The sequence below is a fragment of the Anabrus simplex genome, chromosome 7 (genome assembly GCF_040414725.1).
Source record: "Anabrus simplex isolate iqAnaSimp1 chromosome 7, ASM4041472v1, whole genome shotgun sequence".
Lineage (NCBI taxonomy): Eukaryota > Metazoa > Arthropoda > Insecta > Orthoptera > Tettigoniidae > Anabrus > Anabrus simplex.
The window spans coordinates 172,437,540-172,464,815 of NC_090271.1; the positions used below are offsets into that span (position 1 = coordinate 172,437,540).

At 41.3% G+C, this 27,276-nt stretch overlaps 1 protein-coding gene across 1 annotated transcript in view; it reads right to left on the reverse strand.

The window, feature by feature from the left end:
• Nucleotides 1-613: 613 nt before the first annotated feature.
• Nucleotides 614-27,276, reverse strand: part of LOC136877425 (farnesol dehydrogenase) — a 49,710-nt gene continuing 23,047 nt past the window's right edge. The window contains exons 5-6 of the mRNA XM_067151447.2: nt 16,112-16,258; nt 614-797 (exon numbers count right to left, since the gene is read on the reverse strand). Coding sequence (XP_067007548.2) covers nt 756-797; nt 16,112-16,258 — 189 coding nt within the window. The 3' untranslated portion in view covers nt 614-755. The remainder of the gene's footprint in view (nt 798-16,111; nt 16,259-27,276) is intronic.

Consider the following 27,276-nt stretch of genomic DNA (forward strand, 5'->3'; position numbering starts at 1 on the left):
TTTGTACTTCATGTTAAGTTCTACTCCCTGTCTCTAAGACATCATAAACATAACTAACTTGCTGTGTGAGGTTGACGATATATGATTTTGGACGGGGTTGCAAGTGAGGAAGATAAATCACCGTTTCTTGCTACATTTGACCTGCCATTGTGAGGTTTGGAAGTAAGATGAGATAGTTGATGAGTAGAAAGCAGCTACAGTCCATGAGAAAGGCATCATCATTTGACACTGAAATGGAAACCTAAGCCAAACATGATCTATCATGCCCAATATTTGGATTTGCACTAGCCCATTTGTTGAGCTTTGACTTTAATGTTTGAGTGATTTAGCTTTACAGTATGGGTCGTATAGCTGTGAACGTGTATTTGAGATATGGTAGATTAAGTCCCAATTATCGGCAGCAATGAAGATGTTACCTGTGACTTTTTGCCATTTCCAAACCTGGTAGATGCCAAGGCTGTTAAAGGTTGTGGACTGTATATTTATCTGTCATCTTAGTACACCACATTATCAGTCACATTATTTGAAGAGCAGAACCTCAAAGATAAGGAGAAGGAAATGCATACTCTAAATGTTTTGGGAAAAATTATTTTTTCTAAACAGACAACATCTGTTTAATAAAATAATTCTGGATGCCAGCAACCTTTAATACTTAACTAGAATTACCACAATTTTAATTCAGCTGAAAGACAAGTAGTGTTGTGTCCTAGTGCTCCTTATGATGAATGTGCATGACAGTGGCTGGCCAAAATCACCTAAAATTGTTCGCCCACAGGCTTGATGATGATCTCGTGAATCTGTAATGAAAATAAGAACAGCATATATTAATAAGTAGGGGCGGATTTCTATGACAAGTCATATTTTTCCCTTAACATTATATCTTATAGTCTTGTATTTTCAACACGTTTCCAAGCACGATAATCAAAATTAAACAGGTTTTATTGGGCATATAAGTGCATATTTAGGCTCTCTTAAGTTTTATGGCATATTTTGGTAATTTGCATTTTAATTTCGTTTTATAAAAATCAGAATAAACTCTAGAAATTATTTTTCAATATAGACTGGAATATACTACTGAAGAACCATTATAGTGTATGGAATGTTTCTAACAGGTAGGAGCTATTGTTTGCTAGCTGGGCCAATTCCTAGAAACTGGGCTATTGTTTACACGGAAGCAGAGGTAAATCTGCAGTTATTTGTCATTGTTCTTATCTCTCTCCTTCACCCTTCCCTCTTCCACCTTCAACACACTGAATGACCTTGGTCATTATGGACCTTCAGTCATTCAGTTCCTTTCAATATGCCTAAAACGAAAGTCTCAATTTGTGGGAAGTTGCGAAGTTCTGTTCGTGAGTTTGGTGAAAACATATTCAGTACGAACGGAGTGATATTATTCTGCAAACTGTGTGAGGTAAAAGTTACTGCCGAAGAACGCTTCTCTGTACAACAACACTGTAATACTCTAAAACATAATTGTGTAACATGATAAAGTATGGCATCTATCACGAATAACAGGAACTCATATGTTACATATCACACGTTTACAACGTTTAAACTTTAAATGATAAATCAGACATTCAGTGTTCTAAACACCTGATGTAAGAGTCGACTAAAATCTTTACTTAAAATATAACTATAGTATGTTCCATGTCCTCTGTAACACGATTAAACCTAAAGAGATTAGTTTTATTCATTGGCTAAGAGGCTGATTTGGTGTGGGCTCACAGGTTCTAAATTTTAGCTCGGGGACTACATATTTTAATCACATCCTTGAAGATGGTTTCCTCTGAGGAGGAGCCCTTTTGTTATACGGATGAGGAGGAGGAGCCCTTTTCCAGGCAAATAAGGAGCCTTTTTGCCAGGAGGAGGTGCACTTTTTTCAGGCAAATAATGAGAAGTCCTTTTGCCCTTTTGCCAGGAGGAGGAGCCCTTTTGCCCTTTTGCCAAACGGATGAGGAGGTGGTGCTCTTTTCCCTTTTGCCATATGGATTGTCGGGAAGGAATTATGTCGTCAAGGGCAGCTTGCTTAATCCTCTCTCCAAAATAGTGTCGGAAGGGACCATGTCGAGAAGGCCAGCTTGTTTCAAAACTACGTCGGGAAGGAACATGTTGAGAAGGGTACCACGCATAAAACTATGTCGAAGAAGTGTCTTGTCGAGAAGGGCAGCTTACTTTAAAACTATGTCGGGAAGGGTCTTGTAGAGAAGGGCAGCTTGTATGGAAACTATGTCAGGAGAGAACCTGCCGAGAAGGGCAGCTTGCCTGTAGTTAGGCCTCATGGCTTTAGGATCGTTCAAAAAATTTCGCGGCGTGGCTAAGTCCCGTCGAGGTAAATTTAAATTCCGCACTCCCTACATGGTTAAGATTATAGCAGTGAGGTTTCACACTGTTAAGATGGTAGCAGTAAGTTTACTTGTTTAAATTCCGCGCCCACGTGGTTAAAGATGACAGCTGTCATCTCGTTAGCTGACAAAAAGCATGTGGATTTCACATTCCGCACCTCTATGTGCATGAGGTGGCAACAGTGTGGTTTAGCTCCGTCAAGATGGCAGCAGTGAGGTTAGCCATGTTCACTTGTTTAAACTCCGCGGCAAAACAAGTGCAGGTGGTTAGGACCTGTCAGCTGTCAAAAAGCACGTGGATTTTAAATTCCGCGCGCCTAGGTGGCATCAGTGAGGTTAGGGTCTGTTAGATGGCAGCACTGAGGTTAGCCGCATTTACTTGTTTAAAATCCATACCCACTTGGTTAGGACCTGACAGCTGTCAAAACACGTGGATTTTAAATTCCGCGCCCCTACATGCATAAGGTGGCATCAGTGAGTTAAGATAGCAACACTGAGGTAGCAATGCTCTTTTGTCCACAAAAGTAAGGTTAGTGTCTGTCAAGATGGCAGCTGTCAAAAAAGCACGTGGATTTCAAATTCCGCGCCACTACGTGCGTAAGATGGCAGCAATGAGGTTTAGCCCCGTCAAGATGGCAGCAGTGATGTTAGCGATGTTCTGTTGTCATTCAAACTGAGGTTAGGGTCCGTTTGACAGCTGTCAAAAAGCACGTGTATTTTAAATTCCGCGCCCACATGGTTAAAGATGACAGCTGTCATCTTGACAGGTGTCAAAAAAGCACGTGAATTTTAAGTTGCCCGCCACCACGTGCATAAGGTGGCAACGGTGAGGTTTAGCTCCGTCAAGATGGCAGCGGTGAAGTTAGCGATGCTCTGTTGTCCTTAAAGTGAGGTTAGGGTCCGTCAAGATGACAGCTGTCACCTTGATACATGTCAAAAAGCACGTGGCCAAGCACGTGGCTTTGTTTACAAACAAGAGCACGTGGTGTGACGTCACGGTCACGTGGTCATGACGTCGTGGGGTCAATGACCTTGGCCGGGGTCAATGACCTCGTGGGGGAAATGCTGACACAGCACCCATTGTGTTTGAATCCCCCTTGCTCCGCTACTACCAGAGGCTACGCAATGATACCAGACGCATAGGCGGCATGTCGAAAGAAGCGTGTCTATGCCAACAAAGATCTTAATGTGAAGAACGATCGGTGTACTTTCCGCATGACAGATGGTCAAATTAGGTCTTGAACTACACTTTGACCATATCACCTATATAGTACTACCACTAGATCACAGATAATGAAAATTATGGTGGGGAGCTTAGGGTGGCGTTTGCGTGACTCCGGGTGTGTGTATTTAAGAGACGAACAGGGAGGCCACAAGAGAGTTGATGAACTAGTGCCCATGTGTTCAGACGTGTCGGGCAGTGGCATAAATATTCCTTTTTGCGGAAGGCAGTTGTAGTGAGATGAACCACATAAACAGTGTAATTGTGACTGGAAGTGATGTGACAAATCAGGCAAGTTATTGAATTTAAAATCTTAAGGATACGTGATTTGTAATTAACAGCTCGTGTTCAAGACACTCGTGTGAGTGAGGCATAACGCATGGTGGGAAGGAAAGTGTACTATGAATATTAATCCAGAGTAAGATTGGAATTTGTGCTTTAGAAATTACGGAAGTTCACGGATTATAAACGTTAATCAAACGCACACATTATTTTGATCATGAATGCAGAGATTTAAGTTGTTCAGCTTAGAAGGAAAAGGGAAGAAATAAATAACAGTGAAATACAATCGAAGTTGTATTAGTAATGATAATTTCGTGTGGCTATTCCTAGCCGAGTGCAGCCCTTGTAAGGCAGACCCTCCGATGAGGGTGAGCGGCATCTTCCATGTGTAGGTAGCTGCGTGTTATTGTGGTGGAGGATAGTGTTATGTGTAGTGTGTGAGTTGCAGGGATGTTGGAATTGACCAATGAAGGTTAAAATCCCCGACCCGGCCGAGAATCGAACCCGGGACCTTCTGTACCGAAGGCCAGTACGCTGATCATTCAGCCAACGACTCGGACAGTTGTATTAGGGAGGATAAGTTGATGAATGCATAAACAGTGCTGGGAGGTGTGTGTTCCATATACTTGTGAAGATTGGTGCTGTTTTTTCAGAAAAAGTGTTATTGGGCTATACCCAAGCCGAGAACTTTTTTACTTGGGAGACCGCTGGAGTGAGCTGCGATTGGGGATATTTGCATGTAATTACAATTTCCTTGGGGTAAGTTAATGAAAGGTTATCTATGTTTCAAAATTAAAACAGGGAATAGGTAGAAATAGTAATGGGGAGTGTTTGCAGGATTGGGAAAGCTCTTAGGGAATTTTCGATAGTGTTGGAACTGCATTGTCTTTTCTGTGATGCATGTAATCTGTAATAATGTATAGCAAGCACTCAATTTCATGGAGGTAATTTTGCATGTTTTTTTTATAAGAACGTGACTGTGCTTCATCTTGTGAAGTGTGTACAGCCTGGAATGGAACCTAATACCCCCCATGTGTAGCCAGGGTTTCTTGTGTGGATGATCTTGTGTAAAGTAAATGCATAGAGTTTTGAAGCTACCTAGTTCAATTTGAGGAATTTCGAGTTAAATGGTGAGATGGAAAATTAATGGAATAGGATATTGTTGAGTTGCATTTTGCGGGACATGAACCAAGGAATACGTAGATGGGATATGGTTAGTTTAAATGAGTCAATTAGTCCGACACGGAAGCATAATTTAATTATGTACTGTATGCTAGAAAATAGCATGACACTTCGCGTTGAGTTTGATAGGATATGTTTCCCTGATGTTCTCTAAAGGATAGAATGCCCGTGATTTGTTTAGAATAGTGAGCTCATTGGTGGACAGGGAATTTTAAGAAGAAAGAGAATCTCAGCTGACCGAGGAGTTAGGCGTGTCCTCTGGTGACCGCTTCGATGAAATTTATGAGGGCTGGAGGCGAGTGTTTGTCATAGGCCTGGGGTTAGTGGCATTTTTTCTTTGCTAACCATTCACCAGGAAAATATGTTTCATGTCCCAACATCAGAAAACAAGCTAGTTAATTTATTCTGTGTCAGTTACCACCGACATGTCAAATACAGAATTGTAACTAGGTAATAATGCTAAGAAGGATTACGATCCTTAGATAACGTCCTTTAGACAGGGTTTTTCAGGTGTCGTCCATGACAGCCAGGTTAATGCCGGTTCGATTCCCAGGCAAACCAAGGACATCGCCACACACAGTGGCTCCCGGCGGTACAGTCACGTATGTTGGGCGTTTTCTTTGTATATATTACCAAGGAAATTATATCTATATAATTGTTTGTATTTGTTTTATGTCTTAGGTTCAATAATAATAATAATAATAATAATAATGTTATTTGTTTTACGTCCCACTAACTACTCTTTTACGGTTTTCGGAGACGCCGAGCTGCCGGAATATAGTCCCGCAGGTGTTCTCTTACGTGCCAGTAAATCTACCGACACGAGGCTGACGTATTTGAGCACCTTCAAATACCACCGGACTGAGCCAGGATCGAACCTGCCAAGTTGGGGTCAGAAGGCCAGCGCCTTAACCGTCTGAGCCACTCAGCCCGGCTGTCTTAGGTTCAACATAGGTTCCGTCCTATGGTCGTCTCTTTGTCTTTTTTTTTTTTTGTGTAGTTTTGGGAAGTCCCGGGCCCAAAATCGTGAGCTATTGTGTGTGATGTGTTTTCCGTCATTTGTTTTGGTGATTTGGAATAGTCAGCCACTGGTCGTGCGTCTCATAGAATTTTATGTTTTACCGCATTGTTTGAAAGTGAAGTATGTACTAGTTTCTTTGTGTGGGCATTCGCTAATGACTACAAAGTAGTTGAAGTTATTAATATGGTCGTTGATGGTAGAAGGCTTATGTGGAGGAAACCTAAAAGAGGAAATGAACATCTTATCTTGTGAAAATATAATTTTAAAATTTTGAAGCGGAATTTCACCGCAAACTTTGAAGTCGTTATTACATTTCTGTACAGGGTTTTGTCCACTGTGTTCTTGAATATTGTTTGTTTATTTCATGATAATTTTGCCGTAACGAGGTCAATTAAAGCTCATAATTGAAAATCGATGCCTATATATTTGCTGTAATGTAGCATTCCTAGAATTTCCTTCCACATTGTAGACCTTTAAGGTAGATGAAGTTCCTTTTTAGCCAAGGACGTTACACAACCTGAAGGAGCCGGAAGATACAGCGGAGGATGTGGGATGTGGTGGCATCGAACCCTGGCCAAATAGGTATCAATGTCATACTATAAACAACTTTAGAAATACCCAATTTTGAATACATTTATCCACATAGGGTTGGCATCAGGAAATGCATCCGGCCATAACACTAGGCGATACCAATAAAACTTGCCGACCCCTGGTGAAAGAAATCCAAGAGAAAGAAGAATGGTGTTAGAAATACCAGTGCTAAATTTGAAAAAAATATAACAATCACTTGGATGACATCTCTGCATGATGAGTTCCGCATCAGCACCAACACATCGCGGAAAAATTCAGCGTGTTCCCAAGTAAGGCCAGTGAAGGTTTTAAGGTGCTCTTCTGAGTGAAATTTCTTTGATGATTGATTGAGTTCCTTTCTAAGAATTGTTCTACCTCACCTACTTATATTCAAGTGCACAACTGCGCAGACGCACTGACGAACAGCTAAGGCGCTCGGAAACTGTGCAGTGCCGAAGAGAAATCACGAGAGAGCAATCTCTACACCGAACGATTCCTGTAGGAGTTTCTGTACGTCTTTGCTGTAGGGTAGATGACCCGTGCTTCAGGGACTTTTCCTTTTTTTCACTGCGACGTACCCGCCGCACAGGGTTGCGATTAATACCATATGACACGCCAGAGCAAAAAACGTTGGTGTCTACATTTTTACAATTTTGAGTTGATTCTGTTCTTTTTAGAGGTACCATAAACCTGTTAAAATATGCGCCCAACTTGGCAGGTTCGATCCTGGCTCAGTCCGATGGTATTTGAACATGCTCATACACGTCAGCTTCGTGTTGGTAGATTTACTGGCATGTAAAAGAACTCCTGTGGGAGTAAATTCTGGCACCTCGGCGTCTCCTAAAACCATAAAAGTAGGTAATGGGACGTAAAGCCCATAGCATTATTATTATTATTGTACCGGGTGGTACACCCCTACGCCGCACCTTTAAATCTTGCGCCAATAAATCCTCCTCTACAGGAGAAACTCTGAACTTAAAACTGGACCTACTTAAACCTTTCCTCTGAAGATGTCACTGTGTGAATTTCGACGTGTTTTTGTTTACTATTTATCAAGAAGTTTGGACATTCTCTCATAGATGCCTCTGCAAGAAACTATGATCATGCACCCTGGTGCGAAGTGAAGGAACTTTATTTGAAGAAATTTGGTATTCGCAAGTTTGTTCTTTACTAAATTTAGTGCATTCATTTTTGAGTTGGCAATATTTATCCTGTCTTTCAGCCTGTTTTGATTTTAACCAATCAAGAATTTCTGTAATTAATTTTCTACCAATCACAGGTTTCTTCTTCGATTTTGGTGTGTAACTCTAAGCGACCAATAAAACTAAGTGGGTGTGGCTGTTTTATTCATGAAAGGTCTCCAACCTTTCCCGAGGGTATAAAAACTGCTGATTTTCACGTCTCCTGGCCACTTCATCAACATCTAACCTAGTGTATGGACGTGTAGCAGGAGGCGGGAAGCGCCTCTTTCATCAGGCAGCAGCTCTTCAGTAAGGTAATGGCCGTTTAACATCTTTATTTTCTTGCTAGCTCAGAAGTTTAACCCGCAGGAAAGATCCGAAACTTTTACCATGTAACCTACTTTTCTGTAATGTAATTTTTGCCGACTTATGTAAATATCTTTAACTATAAATCGGGGATAGAGAGTGCCTTACCCTGTCGAGGTCCCCTTTATTTTGATTAGAGGTGCGTGTGTTTTGGTAACTGATTTTCTTCTCTTCCTTAATGTTTAAATTTCTTCCTTATACGGGTCACCTCCATAGCTTGGGAATAGCCCCTGTTTCATCGGCCTAGTACCTTTTAGGTTTTAAGAAGTTTCATGTAGGAGTGCAAGTACACGCCTCCATTCAACTTGGTGTTGCGGGCCAATTACTTAACCTGTTATTTTCTGCTATGGCCCAGTAGGTTGAGAACGAGTTACCCCTGTTTCAATTGTTGTAAGTTGTGCCTTGATGGCAATTTATTGTAAAGTCTGACATTGCCTTAAATAGGCTTGAAAAACTGAGAGCGCGTCTGCTCTTTTCTGGTGTTGTAAGAAGTCCTCTGGGAGGCTTGAGATTAAAAGTTGGGAGCAAGTGCTTCATGTGGTAGGGGTTTTCTGCCCCTTTGAATAAATTGTGCTTTTGTAAAATTAGGGGCGTGTAGCCAGAGAGAGTTATCTTGGATCTTTCTAGTCTTGTTTACAAATTGTTATTCCCAAAGTAAATGTTGTTAAGGTTTTGTCGTTGATTGATCGTTAAAATCCAAAAATATAACCTTTATTTGAAATTTTAAAATTAACTTTGATTCTGTAGTTCGACCCATTCATCCCGGCACCTTCTTTCACCTCTGCTAATCCACCAAACCACGGTAACAACTATTAATATTATTATTATTATTATTATTATTATTATTATTATTATTATTATTATTATTATTATCACTATATTCTTTCTTTTCACCATATTTTGGGGTACGCCGAATCAATCTCTCTGTGTGTTGTTCTTTTCTTAGTTCCCAGTATTTCTTCATTCATTCTGATCTTCGATTCCTCTCTTCCTCCGAGATAACAGGTTTGGTTTTTAATGTAGATTTGTCTTGGAACCTTACATTTTCGTCTTTAGTTATTACTTCAGCTGTTTCATCGAACAGTGAATTTTCTGTAATTTTTAATTCTACTATGTATTTTTCAGTTTCTTTAAACCAGTTGGTTTTTGTTGTGCGGTTATGGAAGAAGTCAAAGATTTGTTTGCTTAATCTATTAAAGTTCATTCTGAGAAGATGACCGTAAAAATGTATCCTTCTGTTTCGCATAGTATCTGAGAGCTTTTCAATTTTCTTGTAGAGTGTTTCATTCTTTATGTGTATTGCCCTATGCAGTGGTAGGCCAAGGAAGAGAAGGTAATACAGTAGGATAATTCGGATTGGGACAAACGAATGAAAGAGGAAGTCGGCTGGTGGAATTCTGCATCGATCATACTTTAGTCCTTACTAATACTTGGTTCAAACACCACAAACGACGGCTGTATACGTGGATGAGACCTGGAGACACTGGAAGGTATCAAATAGACTTTATTATGATTAGACAGAGATTCAGAAACCAGGTGTTGGATTGCAAAAATTCACCAGGAGCAGACGAGGACTCTGACCACAACTTGTTGGTCATGAAAGCCATCTGAAGTTGAAGAAATTATTGATGAAAGGAAGGAATGCAAGAATATGGGATCTAGTCAAGTTGAAAGAAAAGAGTGTGAGGGACTATTTCAAGGAACATGTTGCACAAGGACTAAATAAAAAAACCTGAACGAAACAATAGAGGAAGAATGGACAGTCGTGAAGAATGAGATCTCTAGGGCTGCTGAAGTAATGCTAGGACGAAAGAAAAGATGAACTAAGAATCAATGGATAACTCAGGATATACTGGACCTGATTGATGAACGACGAAAGTACAAGAATGCAAAAAATGAAAAGGGCAGAAAAGAATACAGGCGATTAAAGAATGAAGTGGATAGAAAGTGCAGGACAGCTAATGAAGAATGGCTGAAGGAGAACTGCAAGGATGTTGAAAGTTCTATGGTCGTAGGAAAGGTAGATGTTGCATACAGGAAAATGAAGGAAACTTTCGGAGAAAGGAAATCGAGGTGTATTAATATTAAGAGTTCAAATAGGAAACCACCTCTAGGGAAAGAAGACAAGGCAGAAAGATAGCAGGAACATATCGAACAGCTGTATCAAGGAAATGATGTACGAGATATGGCTCTGGAACAAGAAGAGGCTGTTGATGCTGGTGAAGTGGAAGACCCAATTTTGAGGTCAGAATTCGACAGAGCTTTTAAGAGACCTTATAGGAAAAAGGCACCTGGAATTGATAACATTCCCTCTGAAATACTGATTGCCTTGAGAAAAACCAGCATGGCGAGATTATTCCATTTAGTGTGTAAGATATATGAGACAGGAGAAGTGCCATCCGATTTTCGGCAGAGTGTTGTTATACCTATTCCCAAGAAAGCCGGTGCTGACAGGTGTGAAAACTACCGCACCATTAGTTTAATATCTCATGCCTGCAAAATTTTAACACGTATTATTTACAGAAGAATGGAAAGACAAGTTGAAACTGAGTTGGGAGAAGATCAGTTTGGCTTCAGAAGAAATGTATGGACACGTGAAGCAATCCTGACTTTACGTCTGATCTTAGAGGATCGAATAAAGAATGACAAGCCCACATGCATGGCGTTCGTAGATCTAGAAAAGGCACTTGATAATTTTGATTGGACCAAGCTATTTGAGATTCTAAAAATGATCGGGATCAGATAGAGAGAACGAAGAACTATCTACAGTCTGTATAAAAATCAGTCTGCAGTAATGAAATGTCGTATGGCTTTTAGTGCCGGGAGTGTTCGAGGACGTGTTCGGCTCGCCAGGTGAAGGTCTTTTGATTTGACACCAATAGGCGACCTGCCCGTCGTGATGAGGATGAAATGATGATGAATACAACACATAAACCCAGCCCCCGTGCCAGCGAAATTAACCAATGATGGTTAAAATTCCTGACCCTGCCGGGAATCGAACCCGGGACCCCTGTGACCAAAGGCCAGCACGCTAACCATTTAGCCATGGAGCCGGACAGTCTGCAGTGATAAGAGTCGAAGGCTTTGAAAAAGTAGCAGCAATCCAGAAAGGAGTGAGGCAAGGTTGCAGTTTATTCCCCTCCTTTTCAATGCTTATATAGAACAGGCAATAAAGGAAATCAAAGACGAATGTGGGAAGGGAATCACCGATCGAAGGAGAGGAAATCAAAACCCTGAGATTTGCTGATGATATTGTTATTTTATCCAAGACTGCAGAAGATCTGGAGAAATTGCTGAATGTTATGGACAGAGTCTTGGGTGAGGAGTACAAGATGAAAATAAATAAGTCGAAAACAAAAGTAATGGAGTGCAGTCGTACGAAGTCAGGTGATGCAGGAAACATTAGATTAGGAAATGAAGTCTTAAAGGAAATAGATGAGTATTGTTACTTGGGTAGTAAAATAACTAGCGATGGCAGAAGTAAGGAGGTCATAAAATGCAGGCTAGCACAAGCAAGGAGGCCTCTCTTAAGAAAAGAAAACTGCTCACTACGAACATTGATTTAGGAATTAAAAAGATATTTCTGAAGACTTTCTTCTGGAGTGTGGCATTGTATGGAAGTGAAACATGGACGATAATCCTGAAGGCAAATTGGATAGATCAGATCACGAATGAAGAGATATTAAATCGAATTGGTGAGAGGAGATCGATTAGACAAAATTTGACCAGAAGATATAGAATGATAGGACACATCTTAAGACACCCAGGACTTGTGCAGTTGGTTTTTGAGGCAAGTGTAGGCAGTAAGAATGGTAGGGGTAGGCCAAGGTGTGAATATGAAAATCAGATTAGAGGAGATGTAGGTTGCAGCAGTTATGTAGAAATGAAAAGGTTAGCACAGGACAGGGAGGCATGGAAAGCTGCATCAAACCAGTCTAAGGACTGATGAATCAAATAACAACAACATTATCTTATTATCCTGAAATATTGGTCCTATGATCTTTCTTAAAATAAGCAAGATTTGCAGTATCTAACGTCCTTTGTCCTTTGTTTTATTATTATTATTATTATTAATATTATTATTATTATTATTATTAAACCATGCGCTTATAATCATCGTAGTCCATATAAAACAGATTTGAAGATTTGTAGTGTGCGAGGAAGGAACAACTGATGTCCACTCGCTGCTGTGAAAAAGCAGACTATGACACTTTCCCAATTCCTGCACTTTCTGTTAGTCTTAAACATCTGCATTATTGTGTACCTTTAGCTAAATGGGGTTATTGTTGTAGCCTAAGACGTATTTAACTCTATTTAAAATGAGCGGAACAATCGCCACTCTGACTTACATTTAAAGTATGTATATTTTAGCTGATTGTTGTGTATTAGTTGCCGAAGTGGTTAATGCTAGTTTACAAGACATGTGTTCAGATTAAGGAACTTGAAACATTCAAGAATGTAAGCAAAAAGAGGGTAAAGACTCACCGATGTTATGAAAAAGTCAGATTTTAAGCCCTTGAGGTTGATGAAGACTGTCATCTGAAATGTTTCGAACGTATAAATTTCAAGAAAGGCACTTAGTTGTGAACTAGTTTATTACCTTACATTCGAATGACGATCAAAATTCCAACTTGTCAGCATTAATTTCAGTTTGCCTGTGATGAGAGCGTAGATCACGTCAAGAAGAAACGAACCAATTCCGTGAAGCTTCTTACTAGTATGAGGTTAGAGTAAAGATAGATGTTGTCGATGAGACTGATGTTTGCCACAAAGATTTCATTTCAGTCCACGGATGAAGAGTACTGGACTACCACCAGTTGATATGAGGAAATGATTCTTACGAATACCGAAGGTTGGGTGACGATATGCATAAAATGGTTGATGAACATATTGTTTCGTTGCGAGTAGGGACAAGTAATGAAATCTGCATGACTCAAGAAGATTGTATATCAGTGAAGATCTGAACATCTGTAAAATGTTAAAGGAGAAATGTTCATGTATCCAGGTCTCTTATGATACTGCAAGATTTTCATCAAAATATTAAACATTTCTTTCGGTTGTAAATGGAACGAGTTTATTACTAAAGTAGAACGCATTGATCCTGTCATATATCCCGAATTTATGTCAAAAAGAAAAGGTCTGATGAAGTTCCTTACTTTTTGTTCTATTTCGTTTTCAACGGTTCGAATCTTTCACACTTCGTTGATTCAGCCGGTGGACAGAACAAGCATCTCACAATTGCTTGGGAATTATACTCTATAGTGCACGTGTTGAAAAAGCTAAATTCCATTTATGTGACTTTTTCTTCTCGGAATGTGATAACAATATGGGTTTTGTGAACCAGAAAACAAGGATAGAGCTGTCAAAGGACTGGCAGATGTTCTCCAAGACGCACGAAAAAACCAAAAACAGAATCTTTGCAAGTGTTGCGAGTGACACAAGAAATGCTGAAGGAGTGGACACGTCTCCTGAAGTACATGTACATTCAAAAGTCCTTATTCCTGATACAAGAAGTAAGGGAATCGCAATTTCAAATCCAATACCTGGGCATTTTGTTTGAGATTGTACAATAACGTAACTGTAAAATCTGTTAATCGTTTATTTATGCCATTAATTTCTCTTTGTAGTTATGATCGGTCAATTGTAAATAAGATTGTGTTGAACTCACTACCGGTATCTAACATGTATTTCATTTCGTTCACAGTCAGAGTCGGGCGTCGTCGTCACGAAAACCCAGCGGGACAGACCCTGTCCCCTGTCCCTAATCGTATTTTTGTATGCAAAGATTGACCTGTTAAGTCACCAAATGCATGCATAACCTGAAGTAAGCATAGAGGTGAGTCTTAAGGAAACAATATACACCTCAGAGACAAGAGCCGCCAACACAAAAGCCAACACGTAGCTAAACTATTCAATTGGGTTATTAAATACAGCTATAAAATGTGTAAGAGTATGACATGTACCCATATATTTATACAGAAACATTGAAAATGGCAATGTATTCTTATTTATTGCTTCTTCAATGTACGTTGTATTTTGAAGATCCTACTTTCACCATACGCTGAAGTTGTGTGATTACTAATAATAATAATGTTATTTGTTTTACGTCCCACTAACTACTTTTTGAGGTCTTCGGAGACGCCGAGGTGCCGGAATTTAGTCCCGCAGGAGTTCTTTTAAGTGTCAGTAAATCTACCGACACGGGGCTGTCGTATTTGAGCACCTTCAAATACCACCGGACTGAGCCAGGATCGAACCTGCCAAGTTGGGGTTAGAAGGCCAGCGCCTTAACCGTCTGAGCCACTCAGCTCGGCGTGTAATTACTGCTTCACATGAAAGGTGGAACGATATGTGCATAATAACATTGATTGTCAGTGTACTAATATGAAAGTATTATTTGTATTTCCACCACCTTTTAAATTACAGTTTTATAACTAGCTTTCAAATATTGCCCATTCTGATGTAAATAAACAAGCACAACATATAAATACATACATACATGCCATACATACATAAAAAATGGCGTATGGCTCTGAGTGTCGGGAGCGTCCGAGGACATGTTCGACTCGCCAGGTGCAGGTCTTTTGATTTGACTCCCGTAGGCGACCTGCGCATCGTGATGAGGATGAAATGATGATGAAGGCCATACATACACCCAGCCCCCGTGCCGGCGAAATTAACAAATGATGGTTAAAATTCCCGACCCTGCCGGGAATCAAATCCAGGACCCCTGTGATCAAATGCCAGCATGCTAACCATTTAGCCAATGAGCCGGACCATCCGGCAATGTACATACATACTATATATATATATATATATATATATACATACTGCGCTGTTTGGGTCACGTAGCTGTCAGCTTGCATTCGGAATATAGTGGGTTCGAACCCAACTGTCGGCATCCCTGAATATGGTTTGCCGTGGTTTCTCCATTTTCATACAAGCATTGTCATTGGGACTGTACCTTAAATAAGGCTATGGTCACTTCCTTTCCCATTCCTAGCCCTTTCCAATCCCATCGTCGCCATAAGACCTGTTTGTGTTGGTGTGACGTTAAAACACCATAAAAAACCACATCATTACAGACTGCTATGCCATTCGGCGTTCAGCCTGCCAGTCTCTGTGGTCATTAGTAATAAAAACAGTCTAAACATCGTCGCCTTGGACTCCCTCTACTTCTCTTACCCTCCACGACGGAGTCCATTAATTTTCTAGATACGGTAGCCTATCCTGTATTCGCTTCACGTGACTTCACCAATGAAACTAGCTCATGCGTACGGCATAGAGTTCATTCATAACAACCTTTACCTCCTCATTCCAAGTACTCTCCTGTCCTAGTTTCCACCTATCTGTACCAGCAATCATTCTTACCAATTTCATGTCTTACTTCGGCATTGCGATAAGATATTCTGAGTCCACCCAGCTTTCACTTCCACACAGCGAAGTCAGTCTGAATACAGACCGATGTAAATACAAGGTGGTGGGAAACAGCGTGAACTGGGTATATGAGTGCTAGAGCATTGGTCATACTGAAAGGTAATTTGATAAAAATACGTCGATGCAGTTGTCATTTTATTAGCTCCTGAAGTTAGCCAGTCAGATCGCTTCGTGGGCGACTTCAGATGGGCTTGGCGGGGCGATGTTACTACCGGTTTGAGAGCGCCAATAGAAGAAATAAACTTCTCCAGGGGAGGGACTTGAACAAGGCCTCCCTGGTGATGGGCTCGGCCCAAAGACGGCACGCTACGGTGACATTGGTTGAAACCCACAGTGTGGTAGTGTTTGATGCTCATTTCTCGGCATCTTGATTCAATTTCGCTTCGTATACTACCATCGTGGAAGCAGCATGAACATTTACAAATAAAATACTGCCGGTATAATTGCTGTTGTAAAAATTCAAACCCGTACAAAATGTAATCCAGCACTGAATTTATAAATCTAATACCTGCACGTGTGGAGGAGTTGAAATAGCGTAGAGCACTGCATCGGCACAATCTTCTGGTTGCAATCTTGGCATTGTAAGGAACTGTTCTGTTTGCATTTCGGGATTATCATCACCAATTTCTGTAGCCACAGCTCCAGGACTCACACACTGAAACATAATGAGCAATGAATTAATCATAGAATCTAGACCAGGGGGTTAACAATGAGCAGTTTCTGCTTGGGAAACTGGTAAGGAACAAGAACTACCAAATATACTCATTCTTAAAATTGCATAAAAAAATTACCATACAAATCATGTAATTTTCTTTCTTTTCTCTAAGTAAATCAACGTACTATCAATCGTTGCTTTAGTGGGAAGTATAAATTGTGACAAATTGAACGCATTTCCCTGAAGTAATGAGTGTAACCGTTATAAAGTCGGAAATGCAGAACTGTGGGTATTCATTACATTCAACTGTGATGCTGTTAATTTTAGCATTGCAAGAAACACTATAGTCTGTGCCAAATGGGAAGCGTTTTCGCCTCAGAATTGACAACTTAGCGGCTGCTATGTTGTCACGTTATCCACCTACTCAATGCTCTACACGCTGCAGAAAAATTTCACTGATAAATATCACTTTCCTTAGACCAATATATATATATATTTCTTTTGCAAGTTGCTTTACGTCGCGCCGACACAGATAGGTCTTACGGCGACGATGGACAGGAAAGGGCTAGGAGTGGGAAGGAAGCATCCGTGGCCTTAAGTAAGGTATAGCCCCAGCATTTGTCTGGTGTGAAAATGAGAAACCATGGAAAACCATCTTGAGGGTTGGCGACGGTGGGGTTCGAACCCACTATCTTCCGAATACTGGATACTGGTCGCACTTAAGCGACTGCACCTATCGAGCTCGGTCAAAATATTTTTACTTGATAAAAATATCCGCAACTGAAACAGCTTCTCATTTGAGGCTATAGTATATTATGTAATTTGTTTAATTATTTATTTATTGACCGGAGGTCATTTTCCGAATTAGGCCTATACGTTGCTCTCATAAACTGATCGTCTTGTTCATAGAAGGTCCGTTTTGGATTTTCGATCCCTAAATAGTATTACAATTTTAGCAGATAATAATACGTGCTAGTAAGTGAAATGTCCTATTAACGTGAGAAAAAAATCCGATTTTTAATTGATAATAAAAATATGACTGCTCAGATGCCATTTATAACACGTTGTGGAACTCTGATGATTCTAAGTCTGCAGTGAAATATCCATATAGTGATTACCCATGCAATAATTACCCCATCTGTAACGATAAAATGTTCCGGTTCCGGCTTTAATTCCATTCATTCAATTAAAATTCCTCTCGATTTAAAGATCTCTTCATTACGATTGCCTTTTCAGACCCAAGCGATGTGCTTCCCTCCCGGTGCTACGACAATCCAAGCATACAAGTAAGTAGGGACATCTGTTACTGAAATACGAAGATTGAACTTTCGTATTGTCTAAGCATACGAAACAAGTGTGTTTATAGCTGTGTACTTATCGTACCTGAAAGATAGGTTTGTTGAGCAACTCTGGGAATTTGGCAGCTACGGCATTTCAGGGCAGTTCTGTAGCTATCGGACAACTCCTTAAAACTAAAGTAGTCCCTTTGATATCTCGTTTTGACTTGACACCTTGTCGTACTTTTCAAGGACTGTTGTAACTGTAGCAGTTGTGTCTCTCGTTGGAGAAACAGAGCAGGTGATTCAAAGTGCTCTTTTCTTATACGTTGAGTACATTTGTTATACCCTGGCTTCACGTTCCCAGAAACAAATTACCGGTATTTAGAGAAATAGGTGAGTTAATGAAACAAACGGATGCAGCAAAAATATTATGTCCGTTTCTCTTGTCGCAAACATTACTGGGAATTAAGTGATATGATGTGGCTGGTGGTTAATGTAATTCAGTGTTCAGATGCTATTGTGATCACCAATTGACATGGGAACCCGTTATTCAAAATCAACCTTACAACAATAACTCCCTCTGCAACTGCCTTGTCCACGCTCTATCGTACTTCATTGTATACTGGTGTACGAAACACCTGGGTAAAACTTTAGGAATGAATTCTTCACATATAGAGAGAAGAAAATAAAGTTATAATTTTATGGATCCTGAAATGCATGAGGTTACGGAACAACTATACCGGTTACCCGCGCGAGCTAGCGCCCACTAGCGCTTCAATTTATAAACATCGCTCAGCGTTGAAGCGTTTGACTTTCTCTTTAATCACGCGCGAGCTGGCGTTATCTAGCGCCAGTAAAACGAGTGAAGTGGTTCGCTATCGGTTTCCTCCCGCCAGTAGAAGCTTGTCAGCAGAGTGGTAATCACGGATTGCGAAAAAATAATGAACGAAGACAATTGAATTTTTTTCCACTCCACTCAGATTTTAACATTTTCAAAGAATTATGTATAATGTGAGAAAAATGTAGAAAATACAATATTATTATTATTATTATTATTATTATTATTATTATTATTATTATTATTATTATTTCAAAATATTTTAATTTCATCAATTCCTTTACCTCAGTGTAAATTCAAGTTGCTCTTCTGCTGAAATGGAATGTTTTCCTGTGCCTTGTAATAAGGTCCTTTATATTATCTCATTCGATAACGTTCGACACATTTTTGTTCGTCGTCTTTAACTACTCTATGCAAATGATGGAAGTCACGTAGTTCACGTCGATTTTATAAATTGGGTGCTCTGAATACCTTCGTCTATGTAAATCTAGATTTCAGAAAGCTGTTTTCATATTAAAAAATAACCCTTCAGCTACAGAGAACTCTATCGCTTGTAAATAACTCGCTCACACTGGCATCCCGTCAACTATCGAGATCAAGCGCGAAAACGTCTCATAGCTATTAGCACGTTAAAGCGCTTGCAGAAGCGAGATGTTCCGTAACCACAGCCTAATTGTTGACTTATCCGATTCTATAACCGTAGTACACCCTAACGTGTTTTAATTGCTGGAATTAAATCCGAGAGACTTCCTGTATTTGTTACATGTGTAACCATGTTGAGGATAAAATAATATTGACCTGAATACGTTTTTAACACCCGCAAATTATTTCCGGAGTCCCAATGTAAGTAGCCGTATCTGATAGGTTTGTGTTGGTCGGTAGCTCCAGAGTGGGTCTCGGCCAATAAGTGGCCATGGCTGGTCCGTGGTCCAACAGTTCTGCACTCTGACGGCCAAGCGAGCAGAGGAGGGGCGGCCACGGCTCTGCATTCGGAAGACGGGACAGAGCTGGACCTCACGGATTGCCCCAACCGTCGGCTGTCCTGAAAATGGTTTTCCGTGGTTTTCCATTCTCCTGCACTAAGGCGAATGCCGGGACAGTTCCTAGTATAGGCCGCGGTCGCCAACCCCCTCACATTCTCCGAGCATCTCCTTCAGCGTGACGAATCTCCTGGCCTGAGAGTCGGCGTCACCGTCTAAGAGGCCCGTCTCCCCTTTCAGAGGAGGAATGAAAACATGTTAGTAGTAGTAGAAAGTTTGTACCGAGCTCGATAGCTGCAGTCGCTTAAGTGCGGCCAGTATCCAGTATTCGGGAGATCGTGGGTTCGAACCCCACTGTCGGCAGCCCTGAAGATGGTTTCCCGTGGTTTCCCATTTTCACACCAAGCAAATGCTGGGGCTGTACCTTAATTAAGGCCACGGCCGCTTCCTTCCCACTCCTAGCCCCTTCCTCTCCCATCGTCGCCATAAGACCTATCTGTGTCGGTGCGACGTAAAGCAAATAACAAGAAGCAAGCAAGAAGTAAGTTTGTGTTTCATCCTTCACCGTTCGACGATTTTCAACACCGTAAGTCAGTCACGTAGAGCGTTCCCTATTGAAAAGGTGATGTGAACAGGTTGACGAAAGAAAATTCGGCAAGTGTCACCTCAGGACGTGCCAACGACTACCCCAGCTCCAGTGGTTTGATCTCCTGTGAACTCCATCCAATCTCCAGGGACATCTATAGCCACCATGTTTCCTTATCTGCCTTATTGTATGGCCACCACAACAGCCACGACTAGCACCACCACTACCACCACCACCACCATCACTGAATTCAGCCAATCAGTCGCAGTTTCATACTAGTCGGCTATAATGTCCAGCTATGCAGCGCCTAAGTATCAAGCCATATTCCTTCCACCGTTACCAGCTCCACAAGCGGATAACTTGAGACTTAAGTTTCAATTCACGAGGCTGGCCCCATAACCTGCTTCAGAAGAGGAACAAGCTCCACATCGCCCGGTAGCTCACCAGGAACCAGCACCTCCGACCCACCCGCCGCTCTTCTTGGAAGTCTCCATGCAGAATGATCCTCCAACTGTTACCACCACCAGCAGAACCACTCCTCCCCAGTTCGAATTTTTGACTTATCCGACCATATTCTCCACTCTCCTCAGATTCAACATGCGCCGTGAGACATCGCAGATATCCGAAAAACTGCTGCAGGAGTCATCAACCAGGTCAACGAGGACACTGCTGCCCATCTGCTCACCACTGTCATAGGATCTCACCACCTAGGATCAAGCGCCCCCTTCCAACCCCTTCGACCCCCACCTATTAAATCTCCACCTCCTCCTGCGCGCTATAGACTTCTCAGCTGTCTTATATGAGTTATAGACCCCTCCATTACGGAAGACACTATCATTGCAGAGCTCAATGCAGAAGGCATCCCTGCTAAGAAGGCATTCCAGATCAAGAACGCAACAAACCCTACCTACATGATGCGGATTCTTCTACCATCACCCGAAGACGTCGACCGCATATTGGTCAGCGGAGTCTCCATTCACCGACATCACCAAAAAGTAGAACCATCCCGTGCCCCGCTACCACAATTTAACCGATGTGATATATATATAACAATCACCCCACCACTCACTGCACAGCTAAAAATCCCATCTGCGACCACTGTAGCCAACAACATTGTACACTCCGCTGTCCCAACACACATCAACACCCCACCTCCACCCCCTAAGCTCCCATTAGAACCATCGACAAGCCTGCATCACCCACCCGTTCTCTATTCTCGCCACCTACAATCGAAGATCTTATCTGTTTCTTGACCACTTCATTACTCAATATTCAGATCTTTAGTCCTCCATCACTTACAAGCAGCGGCAAATCAAACTTTCAACCTTCACTTCTCAACAACTTATTCTGGATTAAATTCTCACTTTAGCTTCACACCTCTGGAAACCCTTGTCTAAACCCACCCACAGGTATACCTGCGTAAATAGATTCCATCTTCCACGTAGCGTACAGACACCAATACTGCCAATTATATTATGTTCAGCGTTGGTTGTAAGTGTACTAAGAGAACAAGTGTACCACATACAAGCATACTTACATATTAAACTGTCTCCTTTTGTATGGTACTGCCAGGCGTAGGACTCAACGGAAAACTACCCAGTCCCTTGTTAAAACTACAGAGTTTACTTATGAATTTATGTAATTGTAGAAACTATAAAATTTATGTATTTACGAAAAAATTACCAAATTGTAACTAACAAAATAAATAAATAAAACTATATAATAGTTTGCCAACAGGCTAGAAATCCCCTCCCATCTCCTACTTCTTCACATTTTTTACCCACCTCCTTCTTCCCTCACATCTCCCCAACCCGCCCGCATCTCTTGGCCAGAGAGAGGGCGTAACCCTCTAGGTGGCCCGCCCCACCCATTCAGGGTGGAGAATGAAAGCATAGATAGATAGATAGATAGATAGATAGATAGATAGATAGATAGATAGATAGATAGATAGATAGATAGACAGATAGGTTTGTTTTTAAGATCGGTAGATGCAGAGTGGGTCTCGGCCCATAAGTGGCCACGGCTGGTCCGTGGTCCAACAGCTCTGCACTCTGGCTGGCCAACCGAGTAGAGGAGGGGTAGCCACGCTCCACTGTGGCTCTACGCCTCTGCATTCGGGAGACAGGACAGGACTGGACCTCACGGCTGGCTCCATCCGTCAGCTGTCCTGAGAATGGTTTTCCGTGGTTTTCCATTCTCCTGCACTAAAGCGAATGACGGGACAGATCCTAGTATAGGCCACGGCCGCCAACCCCCTCACCTTCTCCGTACGTCTCCTTCACCACAACCAATCTCCCGGCCTGAGAGACGGCGTCACCCTCTAAGAGGCCCGCCTCCCCCTTCAGGGGAGGAATGAAACATTTTAGTAGTAGTAGTTTGTTTCACGCACGATGATGCCCCCACACATTGTTCCTGCAAGCACATTAACGCACTTTATTATGAGCGCTGAAAAATAGAGATGGACTAATTACTTGGCCCCCACGCTCTTCTGACTAAAACCCACTGGACATTTTCATGTGGAGGTACTTAAAGTATTTGATGTATTCGACGGCTATAGGCGATGCAGTGAAAAATCCACAGTCTGTTCCCAGTCATTCGACCGGGTCAAGAATGGAATGAATGAAGCCCCCATCTAGCGGCGAGGATAGGAATTGTGCCGGCTGCCGAAGCCTGTTGCACTCCTCTGGGGCAATGATTAATAACTGACAGATGAAATGAAATGATATTGGAGAGCGTTGCCGGAATGAAAGATGACAGGAAAAACCGGAGTACCCGGAGAAAAATCTGTCTTGCCTCCGCTTTGTCCAGCACAAATCTCACTTGGAGTGACCGGGATTCGAACCACGGAATCCAGCGGTGAGAGGCCGGAGGTGATGCAGGAACCTTCCAAATTCGAATTGTGACTGCCTGTCGAACAGTGAGCATAGCACCTGGCATTTTTTAGCATGCTCGGAACTCAATGCGCGGACGAGCAGATGCCTGAATTTTAAACATTTCGTATGGCATGTCAACAATATTCTAGAAGGTACATTTAATGCTACATCATTCATGGCACATGTTAACAAATGCAACTGTACCAGTAATATGTGCTAGAGCGCACTACATATAGTCCGATAACTCTAAATATGCATATTCGTGCCCATGCTGTTATAAACTTCTTTCTATATGTGAAATCCATTCTTGAAGTTATACTCAGGTTCGTTACATTCTGTATAACACTAAAGAATTAAACATGATGTTGCTCTCGGACTTCTCGAACACGAATTCGCTTTCTCTATCATTTTAGGGTCCGATGACCTAGATGCTAGGCTCCTTTAAACAACAAGTATAATCATCATCTTTCGTAATATTAAAATATTACAGATAAAACGTAGTCATTTAAAATGACACCGATATTGGTAAAATGAAATATAGATAGTCGCATTAATCTGTCATATTAATAAATTTAATAGTAGCGGCTAGATAAGACAAACTTTGAAATATCTGGTATGCTGTTCATCAGCAGTTGATAAGTAAACTACCGAAGTAATAGAGTCATAGTCTACCAGTGGCGAATATATAGAACGGTGCCGTATGAGTTGCGCCGAGTATAAGTTGCGCCGTGTTAAAATCAGTATAACTTGCGCCGTGGTCATTAATCATTCTAGGAACTAGAGGTCTTGTTTTGGAATTCTACAGGGAAGTTTAGTGTTTCAGAATGTGACAGCCTGAAGATGTAGAAGAGGGCTGGCTCTATATCCACGAAGAAGCGCCACAGAATCCTAAACTTGTCCAGTTTTCGGACTATTTTGTAGAAGAATGGCTTGAAAATCATAATGTACCACAAGCAATCTGGAACTGCCACGGAAGACGCCACAGAACAACAAATGCTGTTGAAGGGTGGCACCACAAAATTAACAGTATTCTAGGGAGACCGCACCCACGAGTTAAAGATCTCATTTTGTGTCTCAAATCCGAAGCAGAAAGCTCGAATTTTAAGATTGCCAGGAATGAACTTCATCTTGAGGGCAAAAGAAGAAAAAGAAGTTACGTGCAATTAGACCAAAGGATCTTGAGAGCAACGGAGGTCTATTTGGAAAGCGCTAATGTAAAGAAATTCATCAGAAACATGTCTTATATCCTCCAACTGGATTAGACATTTAGTACTGAACCGTTCATTCAACGGTGCTTACTTTGTAAATATGCAATGTAAATATTAGGTTTAAGACACTGACAAGGTTATAGACCTACCGAAAATTTAAATCATGTATATAGGCATTAGTTTTCATAAGGATGACAAGGCCGAATGGCCGCTTTCTGTATTGCTAGACTTGGTTTGTTAAATAATGTCGAATCATTCAAGTAATACTTAAGCGGCTGTTTTAAGTTCAACGGAGATCGTCTCAATAAGACATAATGAAACAACGCTGATAGAATGAACATTTGCGACGGAAAACTGTAAATTTCAGTTATTGTTAAGATTAAAAAAGCTTCTTCATGACGCTGATGGAACGTAGGCTTCCCATCACTGCTCCGGGGGTTAAATCTACGATCACTTTAGATAGCGTTTATGCTGGACAAAGCTGGCGTTCAAAATATTATTTCTGATTTCTTCATATTTATATCAGCATCACTGTTTGAAACAATTTCATTTGTCATTTATTAATCTTTCATACCCAGAGGAATGCGACAGGCCTCGCCAGGGCACACAATTTCCTTTCTTTGTTAGTAGCTATGGTTCATTCTTGAGACCTATCACTTCATAAGGGGTGCATGTCGGGGAAACGTAGGGTGAGACAGTTTTTTTCTGTTTTCACTGGTCATTCTTTATTCAACAAATTCGCTACATTCCATTTGCCATCCATTAATTTTGTCCGCAAAAGCACGTCAGATCTCGCATTCGGCAGTATTTTCTTCCTTTAGCGGTATTTCATCCTTCATTCATTCTATTCCTGAACCTATCAGTTAGCTACAAACAGGCTGTGAATATTCTTCATAAGACTGAAAGACTGATTACATGTTTCCACACTTGGTTTGTAACTTAAGTCAAACTACGTAGTTATACACATTTCACCCACTGATATAAATACGATGCAGGTTTTCTAAATATGCAAGAAACCAACATTGATAGAGTGAATACTGATCTCGATAGCTGCAGTCGCTTAAGTGCGGCCAGTATCCAGTATACGGGAGATAGTAGGTTCGAACCCCACTGTCGACAGCCCTGAAAATGGTTTTCCGTGGTTTCCCATCTTCACACCAGGCAAATGCTGGGGCTGTACCTTAATTAAGGCCACGGCCTCTTCCTTCCCACTCCTAGCCCTTTCCTGTCCCATCGTCGCCGTAAGACCTATCTGTGTCGTGCGACGTAAAACAACTAGCAAAAAAAAGATAGAGTGAATGAAATTTTTTATATATTAATTTCAAAATCTCAGTACTACAGATATTCACAGACATTCCTTGAACTTGGAAATAACCCCCTGCTGTGCAGCGCAGGTAGCAGATGCTTAAGACAGCTGTCAAACCACTTCTACTCCCGGCGGGGAATCTCCACGGCGCAAATTATACTCGGCGCAACTTTTATTCGGCGCAACTCATACAGAACCTATAGAACATGTGAAGCATGCTCTAAGGTGTCCTCTGTAATCAGTATATTTGTTACATAATATTTGGCATTATTTTATAATTATATCCAGAGATTTCAGGTTAGGCTGCAAATTAATACGGTATATGGACCGCATGCAGTTGACCACGGAAGTGCCTTTGAAAGCCTGAGGTCACCTAGCTATGAGCCTCAGTATCGGCCATGGCAAAAGGGACCAGAGGGGCAGTGAGGAAACACGCAGGTTTTTAAAGCTACGATCCTCTCCGGCATGCAGTTGAATGTTACACAAGTCACCGTTGTTCTTTCTCTTTGTCACGGTCTTGCAGTGTTTCAAAGTGTTTTTGTCGGTTGCTATGCGAAGTGCACAGTGTTTTCAGTGAGAATATTGATAGTTTTATGCAGCATTGTGTCAGGTATTAGGAAAAAGCCATTGCTGAAGAACTCATCTTCAGCCCTTTATAGTGCCGTCGTTGAAGACTAGAAAAAGTAGCGGCGGTATAAATAACTTAGCAAGTTTTGAAGAGTATGCCTTAACATTAAAAAAGAAATTATTTTTATTGTATTAGTCTAAAAATTATTATAGCCCGCCTGGTGGCCGTGATTGTTAAGGCGCTGAAGTCTAAACGGTCTGACACCGTGGTTAGCCGGTTCGAGTCTCGTTGGTCGAAAAACTTTTCACCATCAGAATGTTGGCCGGCAGGGTAGGGGAGAGGGTGGTATACAATTTCTAATCACTAGATTGCGTGCCAAAAGCCTGGATTAAATTCCAAACCTCTCCGCAGTGCTCATATGGAGTGAGGGCATATGACGCTGTTGATGGTGATTCGTCCGTCAGATGAAGACGTTAAGCCTTTAAGAGACCCCTTGATGCTATTCGACAGGAGTAGGTTGTGTGCCGGCACCGGGTTTCACCCTGTCCCTACTATCATATACCACGTCATTTATTTAATCCCATTAACTCCTCTGATGAGGTTGACGTCAGGAAGGGCATCCGGTCATAAAAACCCGCCACGGCACATTCATCTCACTTCATACCCGACCCCCTAGGGAAACGGGACAAAGGTTGGACAAACAAGTCCAATAATTATTACTCGTATATTCATATTATATGAAATTAATTATGGTATTATGATTACTCACTTTGGGAATGGCGACCCCATCGTACTAAGAGCCTATATGATTCATTCATTACATCCCTGACCCGATCAATGACTGGAAAACAGGTTGTAGGTTTTCATTTCATTATGATTACTATATTCACCTTATATTACATTACTTATAATTTGCGTAGACATTGGTATAATTGAATGTGCATGCTTTCTGCTTGAACTTACGCTTAGCCCCTGCTACAGGGCCGATGACCTAAATGTTAGGCCCCTTTAAACAGCAAGCGACAAGCCACTTCTACGTACTCAGTCTCCTCAAATTGTATCCCCACCTTTCTGAGGGTTTCCATACCTAGAACAAGAAGTTTTCCTCGTGTTGTCAAGTATGTTATATGGCGTAAGGTTTCCTTTCGAAAAGTTATGTTACCTGTCTGATGAGAATTATGAGTAATTCTAGGGCGCTGTGTTCTAACACTGCTGATAGAGTGCTGCAAGTTAAAATTTTGAACACTTTTTTTTTAAATATCACAACATATTTGTGTGTGTTTGTGTTCAGTACTCTCTCTCAATGCGTGTAATTGTAGTGTTTGGGAGAGATACTCACCGTCCTCCGACGTAAGTGAATGAGTAGTCACCCGTCCATG